Source organism: Furipterus horrens, unplaced genomic scaffold (genome assembly GCF_987537825.1).
Source record: "Furipterus horrens unplaced genomic scaffold, mFurHor1.1.pri manual_scaffold_7, whole genome shotgun sequence".
NCBI lineage: Eukaryota > Metazoa > Chordata > Mammalia > Chiroptera > Furipteridae > Furipterus > Furipterus horrens.
In genome coordinates, this window is record NW_028327177.1 from 120,435,440 (window position 1) to 120,451,533 (window position 16,094).

General features: G+C 37.7%; 1 protein-coding gene across 1 annotated transcript in view; it reads left to right on the forward strand.

Annotated features, from left to right (window-relative positions):
- KCNH8 (potassium voltage-gated channel subfamily H member 8) overlaps positions 1–16,094 on the forward strand; it is a 331,588-nt gene that overhangs the window by 249,028 nt on the left and 66,466 nt on the right. The window contains exons 9-11 of the mRNA XM_090283012.1: positions 1,553–1,752; positions 2,758–3,007; positions 14,299–14,513. Of these exons, the coding sequence (XP_090139138.1) occupies positions 1,553–1,752; positions 2,758–3,007; positions 14,299–14,513 (665 nt within the window). The remainder of the gene's footprint in view (positions 1–1,552; positions 1,753–2,757; positions 3,008–14,298; positions 14,514–16,094) is intronic.

A 16,094-nucleotide genomic window follows, 5' to 3' on the forward strand; every position in this document is an offset into this window, starting at 1 on the left:
AAATGTATGGAAAAGGGAATTTGAATTGCTGCTATCCTGCAATATTCAGTAGGATAGATGCAATAACATATGGACACATTTGCACCAATGTGCCCATTTTGATGCTAAGAAACTTTTAATATAGCTCCTTGGACTGTGAGATTTGGGCACAGGGACAATTTGATAGATCCTAATAGAAAAACTACTAATTTTTAGTTTTGGTGGTTTTATTTGTTTGTTTGTCTTTGTTTTGTTTATTTATATGTTTACCAAAAACAGCTAAAGCCAATTATTTCACCCAGACCCAAGCTGCTTACCTCATTGACAATCCCATCTCAGGATGCGCATAAGAACTGAAATCTAAATATCAATGAGAATTGGTCTGCTCATAGTTGTCAGTACGTCATCTACCAGTTTCTCGGTCCCAGGTGGTCCAAGGCCTTCCTGGGCTTTCTGCTGGTGTTTGCACAGGCCACTCCATGTTCACCAAGTGATTATTTAATGCAAAACCCTGTCACACCTTCTGTAACTTCAAGGTATCTGATCACTGCCCCCCAGAAACCACTCCTGGAAAGTGAAACTCATTCACTCACTCTCCTTTTTTACAGTAGAAAACCCATCCCTCATACCTATTCACCTTCAAATTCTGGAGAACAAATCCTTCTATTTCATTATACTTTGGTAGTGGTTTCAGGAAGGGGAAGACTCAGTGAGGAAGTAGCAATTAAACACCATCTAACAAAAGTACCTCATCAAAACAGGAGTCACGTATTATGTGTACCATCCAGTTTTTCTCAGGATGGCAGTGATGAATAAGAAAAATATCTGTTTTCTCTGTGACTTGTTCTGCTTCTCGAATGGTTTCAGATATTCTGGTATCTCCCTTAAAGTTAAAGTTGCTGTGGAGCTAGGGTAAGGTTGATGGTTGAATCCATATTCATCTCAGCTTCAGTTTGCTCAGGACTACTTAATTACATTTCTAGCAACTTTCTCAATACCTTTAGAAATATAAATGTCATATTTAATAGCCCAAAACTAATTTTAAATGATGGCTTTGGGGAAGAGACTTAATATTCTCATAAAAGCTAACTGGTTATAATAGACACTTATGTTTAAAATGTATTTTTATTACAATAAAAATAACTATTAAACTATAACTGCATGGCAAATTTTATGGCTTATTAAAACTTTCACCATAGCTATTAAACTATACATAATACTATTAAAATATTACAGATGTGAATAAAGTACAAAAAAAAATTTCCATAGCCAGAATGGCAGCTAACAGATTAAGTGTGAGTCAAAGGGGCCTATTGTGCATATTATTGAGAGTTTTGGTTTTTAAAAATATTTTTGCTCAGATTAAGCCATATGGAATCAAAATGACTGCATCAGGATGCACCCTTTGACAAAAGTGGCTGCATCAAAATGCTCATATCAAAAGAGTTGTATCAACGAAGCTACATAAGCATGCTCGGCTTTAATTTAGGATAGATACACTATGAATATAGACTAAGGGGTGTGCTCTGCCATCATATTTCTCTCCCATTATATGTTGTGTTGTTCTCTTCAGCCTTGATGCATGCCTTGGTGTTTGGAAATGTAACAGCGATCATACAGAGAATGTACTCCAGATGGTCCCTCTATCACACTAGAACTAAGGATCTGAAGGACTTCATACGTGTCCATCACCTGCCCCAGCAGCTCAAGCAGAGGATGCTCGAATATTTCCAAACAACCTGGTCAGTCAACAATGGAATAGATTCAAATGAGGTAATGTTCATTTCTCATGTTGATGTATTCAGGCAGAAAGCACATAGTCTAAGGTAAAAAGCAAGGTGCTCGCACGTAGATCTCAGAAGTGAAGAATACACTTACCAACTCCTTCTCTCTTTTATTTTTTAAACCCTCTAGATGTCCAGTCCATCATCTTCCATCTGCTTTTGCTTGTGTTTCCACCATGCCACTTTGGATTGACCAATGATTTATAATAACTTGCTACTTTTCTCAATTAGGTGGACTTCTTTTCATTCTTTTTAACCTGCTTTGAAAGGAACCTATTCTAATGGTAGTTGAATGGTGTGAACTTGGAAAACAGGGTGGGGCAAAAGTGGATTTACAATTGTTTGTATGGAAAATAATACAATAATTATTAAATAATAATGCAAGACTAACCTCTGTGTTTCACATAACTCACAATTGTAAACCTATTTTTATCCCACCCAGTATTAGATTAATCAAGTGAATGTTTGCATTTAAAACCAACAAAGGGAAAATACTGTTTTTCAGCAAAGGTATTAACTGTGACTTCCAGAAATATCCCAGACCACCTCTGTAAGGAAAAGCATCATATAAATCAAGCAAGCATTCCACCAACCCCCCAACTAAACTAGTATTTAACATTTTCCATGTGATTATTTGGTATCTCCTCTGTTTGTATAATCATGACACCAGAGGAAAGACCAGACGGTCCACATTCCACATATTCTGCCTTGAGCTGAATCTTTGTGAGAAGCAAGTCACAATGAGCTGTGTGTTTTCATTCTATAGTCTTTTATTAATTAATTTTATTTCTCAGACTTCTTATCAGTTTATTATTCATAGCACATACTGGGGTCACAGTCATTGAAAAATCTCTCCAGGAATATACATACAGATATTTCCTCTTCTGTACTCTGGTGGGTCAAACAGTGGGAGGAACATCCTTATTGTCTTGCAAAGTAAATAAATTAGACAAACTTACCCCAACTTGATTTCCTCTTTCATCTTTTTTGACAGCTTCTGAAAGACTTTCCAGATGAACTGCGTTCTGACATCACTATGCACTTGAACAAGGAAATCTTACAGTTGTCCCTTTTTGAGTGTGCCAGCCGGGGCTGCCTCAGGTCTCTGTCTCTACACATTAAAACCTCTTTCTGTGCCCCAGGGGAGTATCTGCTGCGACAAGGAGATGCTTTGCAGGCCATCTACTTTGTGTGCTCCGGCTCCATGGAAGTTCTTAAAGACAGCATGGTGCTGGCTATTCTTGGTAGGTCAGAGTCGAAAACTTCATACAGTTTTATTCTGAAGCATAGTTAAAGAGATGAAATGGGGCAGGGGGACTGCTATAGTTCAGGAAAATTGTGGTTGCAAGTGTAGACACTCAGTATTTTTCTTCACATGGGTTTAATTTACCAACTATTTTTTAATTATTATTATTAATTGTTGCGCCACATATTGAGTTTACACTGTGCTAAGTGTTATAGCCAACATGTTATTTGATTCTTATTCAAGATCTTGTATAACTATCACTCCTATTTTACAAATGAATAGTATCTTCCTACCACATATAGTAGTCTCCTTCATCCAAAGGAAATATGTTCCAAAACCTCCAATGAATACCTATAGCAATATGTATATATTTCTTTTCATGTCTTCTACCCACAAACTTAATGCTTTTTCCATCTTAACTAAGCACGTGTCATGTTCTGTGGTTATAACTTACGCAATTTGAAGTGTGACAGCAAAACCTGCATAAATTTCTTTTTTCTTCTTCAGAATTTCACAGACAGAAGATTCTTTCTCACCATAGGTCTTAGCAACCTCAGCATATGACTATTTTTTCTTCCTTATTAATTGAGAACTTAAACCTGTTCACTTTTTGGCTTGTCTTTGGCATATTCAAATTACCAGCATCACTACTCTTGCACTTTGGGGCCATTATTAAGTAAAATAAGGAATACTTGAACACAAGTATTATGAAACGAAACCATCAGGCTAATAATCGAAACAGCTACTAAGTGACTAATAGGCAGAGAATGTATATAGCATGGATGATTCATATCCCTGGAGGGACAGAAGGAGAGTTTATCATGCTACTCAAACTGGTGCACAATTTAAAGCTGATTAATTGTTTACTTTTGGAATTTTCCATTTAATTTTTTTGGGCCACAGTTGACTAGAGATAACTGAAACTGTGAAAAGCAAAACCTTAAATAAAAGGGTACTACTGTGGGAAGAAAGAGAATACAATTCTTTCTGATTCCTGAAGCCAGGTTATTAATCATTATGTATACTGCCTGTTGGTAAAATAGCAGTTAGCTTTAAGAGGCCATTTATATATTGCATTGGCCAAAAAGTTTATTTAGTCTTTTATGTAAAATAAAGGACACATTTTTAATTCTCATCAGTAATTTTATTGATTTGGGTATTTTGGATATGTTAGCTATCTCCCATGTGGCATAAGATTGATTGGTCTCAGTGTCTCAATTTGATCGCAATCAACTTCAACTGGTCTACCCAACTGTGGAGCATGTCCAGCAGGAAATTCCAGCACAAAACTCCACAAACCATTCTTGACACATTCCTTCAATCACAGCACCTTCTCCATAAACTGCACAAATTTTTTCTTTTTGCATTTCAATTGCATTTTTACCTTTCTTGAAATAAAGAATAATATGCTGAAAATGTTGCATATTTTCTTCCATCTTCAACATTAAGATGGCTACACAAAAATTCACCAGTTTTGATTTTTTTTTAATGCACACTGATATGACAGCTGTCACAATACAATCTAGCAAAGTTGTTTTGAAATAAGTTAAAGACAACTAGTTTCAGCCAAGATGGAGGCATAGACAGACATGCTGCATCTCCCTCCACAACTAAGAAGGAATACAGCTACCTCAAAACTAGAAACAACCAGAAGTTCCGGAAAATCAAAGCGCATGGAAGTCCAGCAAACAAAGATATAAAGAAGAAATACTGTCCAGACAGGTAGGAGGGGCGGAGCCAGGGTGGAGAGGATGCGGTGTGGTGGCAGCAGCAGCGGCAACAGCAGCAGGCCGGCGGAAAACATAGTTACATGTTTTAAAAAGTCAGGAGGAACACCTGGGGAGTGTTCCCAGCTCCTCACCCAGACCACACAGCTCAGTGTCCCAGCACCAGGGAAAATCAAGCCTCATTGCTTTTCACTGTGCAAACCAGTGGGGGTTGGGACGGAGGCAGAAACTGTCAGTCTCTCAGCAGAGTCCACTTGTTTAAAGGGCCCCCACGGACCTAGAACATCCACAGACCCACCCACTCTGGGAATGACAGACAGGGCGGCATCTAGAGAGGCGCCAGTTCAGTGTGGAAGTGGGAGAAGTGCCTGGAAAAGGAGCAAGTGCTGGGCAAGTGGCATTGTTCCTTCTCAGACCCCTCCCCCACATACAGTGCCACAATGTGGTGAAACAGGTTGCCTGTTACTGACAAATCCCTAAGGCTCTGCCCCTTACAACATAGAAGGAGCGACAGCTCTCCCTGGAACACGAAAGCAAACAAACACAGGAGACTTCTGACCAAGATGGAGGCCTAGACTGACACACTTCATCTCCCTCCACAACTAAGAAGGAATACAACTACTGCAAAGCCAGAAATAACCAGAAGTTCCAAAAAATAAATGGAAGTCTAGCATATGAAGTTTTAAAGAAGTGGTGCTTGTCCAGACAGGTAGGAGGGGTGAAGCTGGGGAGAAGAGTTCAAGCTGTGCTGTTCGTGGCAGCAGCAGTGACAGAGGCAGGACAGAGGTAAACACAGACACCAGTATGTAGGGGGAAGCGAGAAGCGCCTGGCAAGCACCCCCAGCTGCAGACCAAACCCATCAGTTTGCAATTACAAAGCTGGGGAAGGCAGATCCCCATTGCCTTGGACTGTGAGGCCTGGAGCAGGTGGGGATGGAGGAGGAGGCTCCCAGTCTCTCAGCAGAGAGTGAATGGCAGGAATCCATCTTGGACCCCCACCACTGCAGAAAATGCCACATCATGGTGAGAAGGGTCACCCGGTTGTGACGAGTACATGGGGCTCTGCACCCTATAGTGTAGGAGGTGTGACAGCCCTGCCCAGAAAGCAAAGGTAAACACAAAACTGTCAGTATGGCATAGATCATGATAGAGATCCCAGTGACGCAGCTGATCGGACAGCAAATATCTAACAAAGGAGCAAATAGGAAATCTTTCTGAGGCACAGTTCAGAGCTTTGGTTATAAAAATGCTTACAGATCTAACAGCAGATCTTAAACAAGATGGGAAAGAAATGAAGGCTAGTCCTGCTGAAATAAACAAAAACACATATGAAACTAGTGGCGAGGGCAAGAAAACCAGGGATCAAATCAACAAATCAGAACATAGGAAAAGAACAAACAGTCAACCAGTGCAGAAAGAGGAAATGAGAAATGAGGAAAATGAGGAGAGGCTCAGAAACTTACTGGATAGCTATAAGCAGGCCAACATCCAAATCATAGGGCTGCCAGAAGGTGAAGAAGAACAACTAGAAATGGAAAAATTATGTGAAAAAATAATGAAGCAGAACCTCTCTAACTTGGGGAAGGAAATAGACTTACAGGTCCAGGAAGCACAGAGAGTTTCAGAAAAACTGGACCCAGGGAGAACCTCACCAAGACACACTATAATCAAAATATCAAAAATTAAAGAGAAAGAGATAATCTTAAAAGCATCAAGAGAGGAGAAGAGAATTACATACAAAGGGGTCCCAATAAGACTATCAGCTAATTTCTCAAAAGAAACTCTGCAGGCAAGAAGGGACTGGCAAGAAAAATTCAAAGTAATGAAAAGCAAAAACCTACAACCAGGATTACTCTATTCAGTGAAGCCGTCATTCAGAATAGCACTGAGAAAATGCTTCCAGGACAAAGTAAAACTGAAGGAGTTCATCAGATCCAAACCACTGTTATATGAAATGTTAAAGGGACTTGTTTAGGAGAAGGAGAATCAAAACTATAAACATTAAAATGAAAACTGTATCACAACAACCAACAACAGAAGCTAGGGAATTGAAACAAAGGCAGACTAAGTAGGCAACAAGAGTGGGAAAAGAATTATAAGTATGGGGAACAATGTGGGGGAGGTCAGTGGGGAAGGGGAAGGGGAAAGGGAGGGAGATGGTACAGGAATTAAGCATAGTAGGAGGGAGTGGAGTAGATAGGAAGATGTTGAGGAGAACTATATGCACAACCAATGGGCATGGACTAAAGTGGGGGACAACTGGAGGGAGGGGGTCGCTGGGTGGAGGGGAACAAAGGGAAAAGAAATTGGGACAACTGTAATAGCACAAACAAAGCATATATATATATATATATATATATACCCCTATGTTCACTGTAGCATTAATTATAGTAACCAAGATATGGAAGCAACCTAGGTATTTACTGATAGGTGAGTAGATTAAGAAGATGTGGCAAAGAGGTGAAGGGGAGAGAGTGTAAGGGGGACAAATGGTAATGGGAAAAATATAATAAAAAATAAATTTAAAAAAATTTACAAAGAAATAATCTTGTAAATAATTTTAGTAATATTTGTGATCAAGTTCATTAGGCAAGCCCTGTATTTACATATTCATATTTGGAAATAAAAAATTAAATGTCAATTTTTAAAAAATAAATAAAGACAACTAAGTGCTGCTAGAGCCATCTTATGAAAAAAACAAACTTTTTGGCCAACTCAATATTTTTGTGGAGAATCACCTCAGAGAAGAACATGAACATTAACTTTTATCTGTGCTAGAAATAGCACAAAAATGATTATGCAGTAAGAATAAACTCTCATAAGAATCATTATGCTTGGTCTTTCTACCTCTAAACCATGACCATTATTCTATATAAGCATTGTAAACCTACATTCTCTGGACTCTAACTAGTAAGCTTCAAGGCATATTATATTTTGGAAGAGAGAAGAAAACTAATAGTTATTGAATCCCTAATTAGCTGGGTGTTTTATGTCCACTATCCAATTTAAATCTTGCAACCTCTTAGGTTGATGGGCTTATCTTCAGTTAAAAATGAAGAGATGGAGGCTAGCAAATCCTTTTTATTGCTTCATGTTGACTCCAGTTTACCTCCCAGCAGAAGAAAAGTAGGGTTTGCCTTTCAAAGTTTTGGCTCAGACTCACCCCCCTATGTTTTACTCCTTAATAAAACAGCATGGATTAGCAACTCAAGTTTATTATCAGTCTGGCTAGTTCATTCTCAGCATTAGAGTGAGGCTCATTATGGGTGTGCTTTTTAAGAGAAGTTAACACTCTTTGTGCCCACTTCTCAACTTTGTGAAGTTCAAGGCCAGTCATTCTATCATTCTGTGATTCTAAATTAAAAGTTACAGTTATTTCTAAATTTGCTTCAAGCACTTAATTTTAATCATAAAATACTTTTCCATGTATTTCCTTAGTGGCACTGTAAATTTCGTAGCCTACCTATTGACATAGCTTGCTTTTAAAACAGCCTGTACAGGGTTGGGCAAAAGTAGGTTTACAGTTGTTCATACAGAAAATAGTACCACACTTATTTTTGTCCCATCCTGTACTTATTTTTCAGAACCTTATGGTTCAACAGACATATGAGCAATAATGATGCACCATCTTTAAACACTTACATGGAAATTTCCCCTGATTTTGGTGGATTTTTAAAGTTGGTAACTAGCAACAATTCTAGGAATGGAATATAAAGACATCATCCATATCATTAGGGCACAATAGGTACAGTTTTGATTGACTTCTCTATAATAACCATCAGTCATAATTCAATTGGACTTTCTCATTTTTATTCTTTTTACTTAAATAATTTTTTATTTTTCAATTGCAGTTGCCATACAATATTATATTAGTTTCAAGGTGTACACCCCAGTGATTATATATTATATAACTTACTAAGTGATCATCTCAATAAGTCTCCTACCCATCTGACAACGTACATAGTTATTAGAACATTATTGACTATATTCCCTGTGCTGTACTTTATATCCCTGTGACTATTCTGTAACAACCAATTGGTACTTCTTAATCCCTCTATCTTTCTCACTCACCCCTCCAACCCTCCTTCTCATCTGGCAACTGTCAAAATGTTCTCTGTATCTATGAGTGTTTTTGTCCTGCTTATTTGCTTATTTAGTTTATTTTTTTTATTCAATTTTTGATAGATATGTATTTATTGCCATTTTATTGTTAATAGTTTTCTTTTTTCTTCTTCTTCTACTTTCAGCTAAAGATTTAATCCATTGCCTTTTCCTTCAAGCCCCAATTTCCTCCATAAATTGTGATTTCTGTGATTAACATTTTCATATATTTGCTTCTCCCATGTATCTATCAAAAGTGATTTAAGTGCAAAATGCCACATGATCATTCTAAACACAAGTATGTGATATTGGGACTAAACCCAAACAAAGATAATACACTATTAATATTTTCTCTCTGTGGTTAACATTATTTCAATGGAGATTAACTATTTTACTTTCCCTAAGGTATTACTGTCTTAATAGGGTCAATTCAGATTAATACTGACTTTGATAAATTTAAGCACATGGCTTCACACATGATCTGTAGATAATTAATATATGTTCATTCTGCCAACAAAATGAATTAATATATAATGTTGTAGGAAAGAAGTATCACCAAACAGCTGTCAAGCCATAACTTATTCGAACAACTTCATTGTCCAATCAATATGTGAAGGCATTACTTAATCTAAAGCCTAGGAGGCAGTTGACACAGAAGCAGGGATTTGTTACAGGAATAGAATTTGTCTGCCTTGTACACCTTCATTTCATGTCCCGATAATTGCGTTTTCCTACCAATTTCTTCATTGTTTAAAACAACAAAGCACCCATAAATGCACTCTTCACAGATGGCATTAGTCTGCCTAATTATAATTAAACATCAGCTACCGCTCTAACCCAGATGGTTTGCAAATGCATCTCATCAACCTTTTTTTTCCTCAATGAAAGGATAACTGATTGGCAAATATCAGTAATACAATTATGAAAAATGTAGATTGTAATGGACCATATATATCTTTTTCTTCTTTTAGTAATAAGGATCCTGAAACCCAGAGTAATTAAGGAACACATCTAGGTCCTAAATCTAAACAGTAAGAAATCCACAAGGCATTAAAATTATTGAAGTTGAGAACCATGTTGTTAATTACTAATACCTGCTTGCCAGAGCTGAACCTGAGGTCCCACACATATGCCAGTACTTCATAAATATTTATTGAATGAATAAACAAATTGAAATTTTTCCTAGAGTGCCAAGTTTGGCAAGATGTTGGTACTGTTTTATAGCTGTGATCATTGTGGCTGAAGGAGTCATATTATGATCACTGAAGGTTTGAAAGTACAATGACTCTAAAGTTACTCCAGACACCAGTTGCTTAACAGAAAATGTCAGTGCTCCTGTTGGTGGGAATGCAGACTGGTGCAGCCACTATGGAGAACAGTATGGAATTACCTCAAAAGATTAAAAATGGAACTGCCTTTTGAACCAGCGACTCCACTACTAGGATTATACCCGAAGAATCTTGAAACACCAATTCAAAAGAACTTCTGCACTCCTATGTTCATTGCAGCACTGTTTACAATAGCTAAGTGCTGGAAACAACCTAAGTGCCCATCTGTAGATGAGTGGATCAAAAAACTGTGGTACATTTACACAATGGAATACTATGTAGCAGAAAGAAAGAAGGAACTCCTACCATTTGCAACAACATGGATGGAACTAGAGAGAATTATGCTTAGTGAAATAAGCCAGGCAAAGAAAGAAAAATACCATATGATATCACCTAATACAGGAAACTAAAGAACAACACAAACAAAGGAACTAAATAGAACAAAGAGCAGAATAGCAGTCAATAGGGGGGAGGGGAGAGGGAGAGAAGGGGGATAAGTAAGGGAAGGGTTTAATTAAAGAGCCTGTATAAAAGACTCATGGACATAGACAACGGGGAGGGATATGATTGCGGGAGAGGGGGTGGGCTGGGTGGGGGAGAGAAATTGGGGGAAAAGGGGACAACTGTAATTGAAAAACCAAAATAAAAAAAAAAAGAAAATGTCAGTGCTCATTGTGGCAAGATAGTGCATCATGATAAATTTTCCTCGTATATCCAGAACTTAAAATTTTGCTGTATTCTGGGAATGCAGACTGGTGCAGCCACTGTGGAAAACACTATGGAGGTTCCTCAAAAAATTAAAAATGGAACTGCCTTTGACCCAGTGATCCCACTTCTGGAAGTATATCTGAAGAAACCCAAAACACTCATTTGAAAAAATATAGGCACTCCTGTGTTCATAGCAGCGCTATTTACAATAGTCAAGACCTGGAAACACCTCAAGTGTCCATCAGTATATGAGTGGATTAAAAAGTCGTGTACATTTATACAATGGAATACTTACTCCACCATAAAAAAGTATATCTTACCTTTTGTGATAGCATGGATGGACCTGGAGATTATTATGCTAAATGAGATAAGCCACTCAGAGAAAGACAAATACCTTATGATCTCACTTATATGTGGACTCTAATGAACAAAATAAACTGGTGAACAAATAGAAACAGAGGCATGGATACATGGAACAGATTGACAGATGTCAGAGAGAAGGGTTGGGGGGCAGAATGAGAAAAGGTGAAGGGATTAAACAAAAAATAAATAAAATGTATATATATATCACATAGACCCAGACACCAGTGTGGTGTTAGCCAGAGGGAAAGGGGGTTGGGGAATAGGTGGGAGTGGGCAAAAGGAGATAAATGGATACAAAAAGAGACTTCACTTGGGGATACAGGCACAGGATGCAGTGTGCAGATGATGTTTCATTGAGTTGTACACTTGAAACCTGTATGGTTTTTGTGAACCGACATCACACCAATGAATTCAATTTAAAAAATAAATTTAAAAAAATTTTTGCTGTATTAAAGGCATTCTGGCTGTATTTATATCTTGCATCAGAACCCAATGTTGAGTTTTTGAGCAGCAGTTCCTAACAAAATGTGCAAGAAACAAAATTTTCAAGTTATGCAGGTTGGTGGCAATAATGAATCAAAATGGAATTCTTCAGTATAATGTGGCTGTTTATTCCTTTACTGTCTATAAACAGAGATTTTAGTCTCTTTTCTTCTTCCAAATAGTCTGAATTCAAGGTTTAAATTTGATATTTATTTGAAGATAATCTCTAAATATAATTCAATAATTTTAAAATGCTCAATTTTTTGATCTGCTATAATGTTAACTAATATCTTAGGAATTTATGGTTAATTTAGCGTGTTTTCTTTTATTACCAAATTCAGTAAAACAGAATTTTAATGAAGCCTACTAAATTCCAGGGACTTTGCTTCAATAATTTCTAGACAAAATAAAATTAAAGGTTAAACATTAAAAAGTTAATAGAATGGGGGACAAATGGGGACAGTTTGTACTATAACACTCCAAAAGTATTGTTTGCCTTGTGGTGTTTGGTCAGTTGTTTATTGTTGTTTCCATATGAAATGGAGAAGCAAAGTGACCATTAAAAAAATAAAAGTCAAAGCCTAAGCATGATGCTATGTGAGGACAAAGTATCAATGCAGAAGCTCCTAAGTTGCAGCCATGAACTTAATGACACTATCCTCTGTGAACTTGGTCATATCACCTCAATTTTAAACCTACATATGTCTGAGAATTGAATGGATTTCTTTTCTACTTCTCACATGGATGCTGAGTGAATTAGTGGCTGTCTAAAACAAATCTGAAGCTGTAATCAGCTTTTGTTAGCACTTACATCTATGCTCACCTTCCTGCTAAGTTAAACTGATTCAGATCAATTCAAAGATTTTAAATATTAGTGGCCGTCTAAAACAAATCTGAAGCTGTAATTATCTTTTGTTAGCACTTACATCTATGCTCACCTTACTGCTAAGTTAAACTGATTCAAATCGATTCAAAGATTTTAAAGATTCAAATTAATTGTTCAACATATCTAATCAACAAATTCTAGAAAGTAAGCTAGTTTGCAGGCAGGTGAATTCCAGCCTAATACTGATAGCCTGAGGTCGTCGGCAGCCGTCCGTCTCGAGAGACGATGGTGTAGCTTCTTAAAAGTCTATCTGCACCGCCGAGAATGGCTGTGCAGTCCGACTCGGGAGTGACACGGTATCTGTCTCCTCCCATGTTGAATCGACATCTTGCGATGACGCTGGAGTGTCCTCTCCAGTGAAGCTGAAGCTACAGAGCCTGGGCAGGGTGATATGGAGGGTCTGCTGTTGCCCATGCAGCAGACTCCCCCTCTCTTCGCAGCTGAAGGGTCCAAGGGAAAGACGGAGTCGATACAGCTTGGCTTCAGGTGCGCCGCAGGAGTTGCCGGTGTTGACTACAACGTCAAACCGCCTTAGGGACTCCGGCTCCGGATTTTCTGTCGGGGTTTACTCCCTTAGCCTTTCCCCTGAAGAGGTATGCCGCAAGGCAGCGGAGGTTTTTTGGAGTCAGAGTTTTCCTTCTCTGATGTGCCCTGACTGGAAGATCGAACCAGCGACACTTAGCTCGCAGGCCGACGCTCAATCCACTGAGCCAAACCAGCCAGGGTAATAGCCTGAGGTATTGAAGACAAAATAGCAAAGGTGGGGAGGGAGATAGACTAGCACAGATAATTTGAAAAAAGTGGTATGAGATCCTCTCTCCCTGCAGTGGCATAAATGAAGAGCTTCTTTTTGATGAAGAAAATGGAGTTTTACACCATCACAGAGCATTAGAACTAAGACTTGTGTTTTACATTTTTATGTAGTAGGTTTCATTGCCCATGATGTCCACTGGTTATCTTGCCTCCCTACTCTGAGAAGAGGGATGGAGGTCTCCTCCTTCCACAGCATCTGTCTTGTAGACATGTTTAGAGATCAATTAAACAACCTGACTATGTTCAAAAGCTGATGGTAATGCTTATGTTATTTTCCAAAGTGCTGGAATCCACATTATTAATACACTTCTTGGTAATCTTTTTTCAGAATCACAGAGCCTTTTTATACTCAGAACATCTGAGCTATTATTATTTCCTTTAAATGATTAAACAACTGAGAGAAAAGTGTCAAATGGTTTATCTGAGGTCATTTACTGAGTCCTGTGAGGAACCTGTCTAAAGCCCACCCATGACCTACAAGTCCTAACTCTAGGTCTCCTGGCCTTTATCCTCTACACCAGTCATCACAGTTTTGCCCACCAGGAGACATGTCAATGTCTGAAGGTATTCTGGGTTGTCACCACTGGGGGTGGGGAATGTAAGGTACTGCTAAACATTCTACTATGTGCGGAATATCCCCAGAACCAAAAATTATCAGACCCCAAATCTCAACACCACTGAGGTTGAGAAATCCTGCAACAGGTAAAGGTTCCACTTCTCTTTTGAGTGTGATCTCTGTCAAATGAAGTTACCAGTTCAAAACTTGTTTTCCTATTTTGTATATTTTGTTTTATATTTTTAGTTTTTTTAACCCAATGGATAAAAGGCTTAAACTTATTTTTCTTTAAAGTGACACACTTTTTTTTTTCACTGTTTCAAGGAAAAGGAGATTTAATTGGAGCAAATCTATCAATTAATGATCAAGTAATCAAGACCAATGCAGATGTAAAGGCTTTAACCTACTGTGATCTCCAGTGTATCATCCTCAAAGGACTCTTTGAAGTGCTAGACCTTTACCCAGAATATGCTCACAAATTCGTGGAAGACATTCAGCATGACCTCACATACAACCTTCGAGAAGGTCACGAGAGTGATGTAAGTAGCACCTCCAATTAATGTTGAGACCAAATACCACAGGGCTGGAGATCATTTACAACAGAAAGCACATTGCAGGACCTCACTCTATAAAGTCTCTGAATGTATAAGGTATGACTGTTTAGCCACTAGTTAGTTGAGCAATTAAAAAAATGAGCTACAGGTCATACTTGGAGTTTGTTATCAACGTTCTTAGAAAGTATAATGACCTCGTTAGCTCAGTTTCTTTCTTGTTTATTTCCAGAAAGAGTATATGTTTCAGAGTTTGCTATGTTTGTAATTCTCACTACTCCACTTATTTGATCAACATGAATTTTGCCTAGGAAGAATCTTTTTGTTAACCAGTACCAAAAGCCTGTCTTAAAACAATTAAATACTCACCAAAGGATTCAAACCAAAGTTGGTCATACTCAAAGCATAAAGAACGTTTTTTGAAATTATGTATTTGTGTCATGTTTCAGTTTATACCAACAGCTTTCCTGTCAAAATATGTATTGTACTGCATCCTGTGATTAAGCTGATCATGAACATGACTTCATTAGATGTGTAAGAGTTAAATGATTTAATAGCAATGATTGTTGAAAGGCAAGCCAGAGCATGCATAGCATTTTACAACAACAAAAGCAGCCTTGTTCTGCTGTTTTGAGCTTCATCCAAGATATTTGCAATATTGCTTTCCTAAGGGCTAAGAAGCTATGGTTTTGACTAACTAGTATTGTGCATACATTTTGTTTATCATTAATATTCTCCACTTTGAAAGGTAGAGAAAAATTCCAAATTTTGTGTATTATTTAATCTGGGTTGAAGCTGTCTAGTGACAGTCAATACATAGATGGTATCCCATTCTGAAGTTCAAGATTGTAAGTTTTGAATATGTGCTTCTCTCCACTGATAATAGCAAAGAGCAAAGGAGGCATTGCTATTTATTGGGAACCTATTTGTGCTAAGCAGTCAGCCTGTATAGAGCATCTTGTTTAGGGCTTAAAATGACTTTTTAAGGTAAGTGTTAATCAATTTTTATGGAATAAAAAGCTGATGCAGAATGGTTAATAACTGGTATGTGATCACAGAAATTTGTAGGTGGCATGGACAGTGTATGAGCACAGATATGTGTCATTTTAAAACCTGTACACTTTCTACTAGTTATGTTGCCTTTTCTTCTTGAAGATGCTTTTGATGTCTTCTCGTTCAATAGATCAAATTTTAAAACTACAGGTGCCTTTTGTGCTCTCCATGACAGCCTAATGTGAAAACTATTTTTGAAGAATGGAGGTGAGCTAGGGGATAGGAGCAACCAAAAGAGGAAGAAGAAATGAGAGAAGAGAGAGAAAGAGCCAACACTCCTCAGCACTGACAAATGGACCATATATTGGATTGCAACCACTACTTCCTTTTTATTTGATTACTTTTGAAGGATCCTTATCTTTGATCACATTTTGTATCCTATTTTTTTCTATTTACTGAAACATTGATCATAGTGATTTTAAAACTTTAATATTTGAATTGCTTAAGGGACCATTTTCATTATCTGTTACTTCTCTTGGGTTTTTAAAAAATCATTTGCTCCCTTTTTATTGGCAG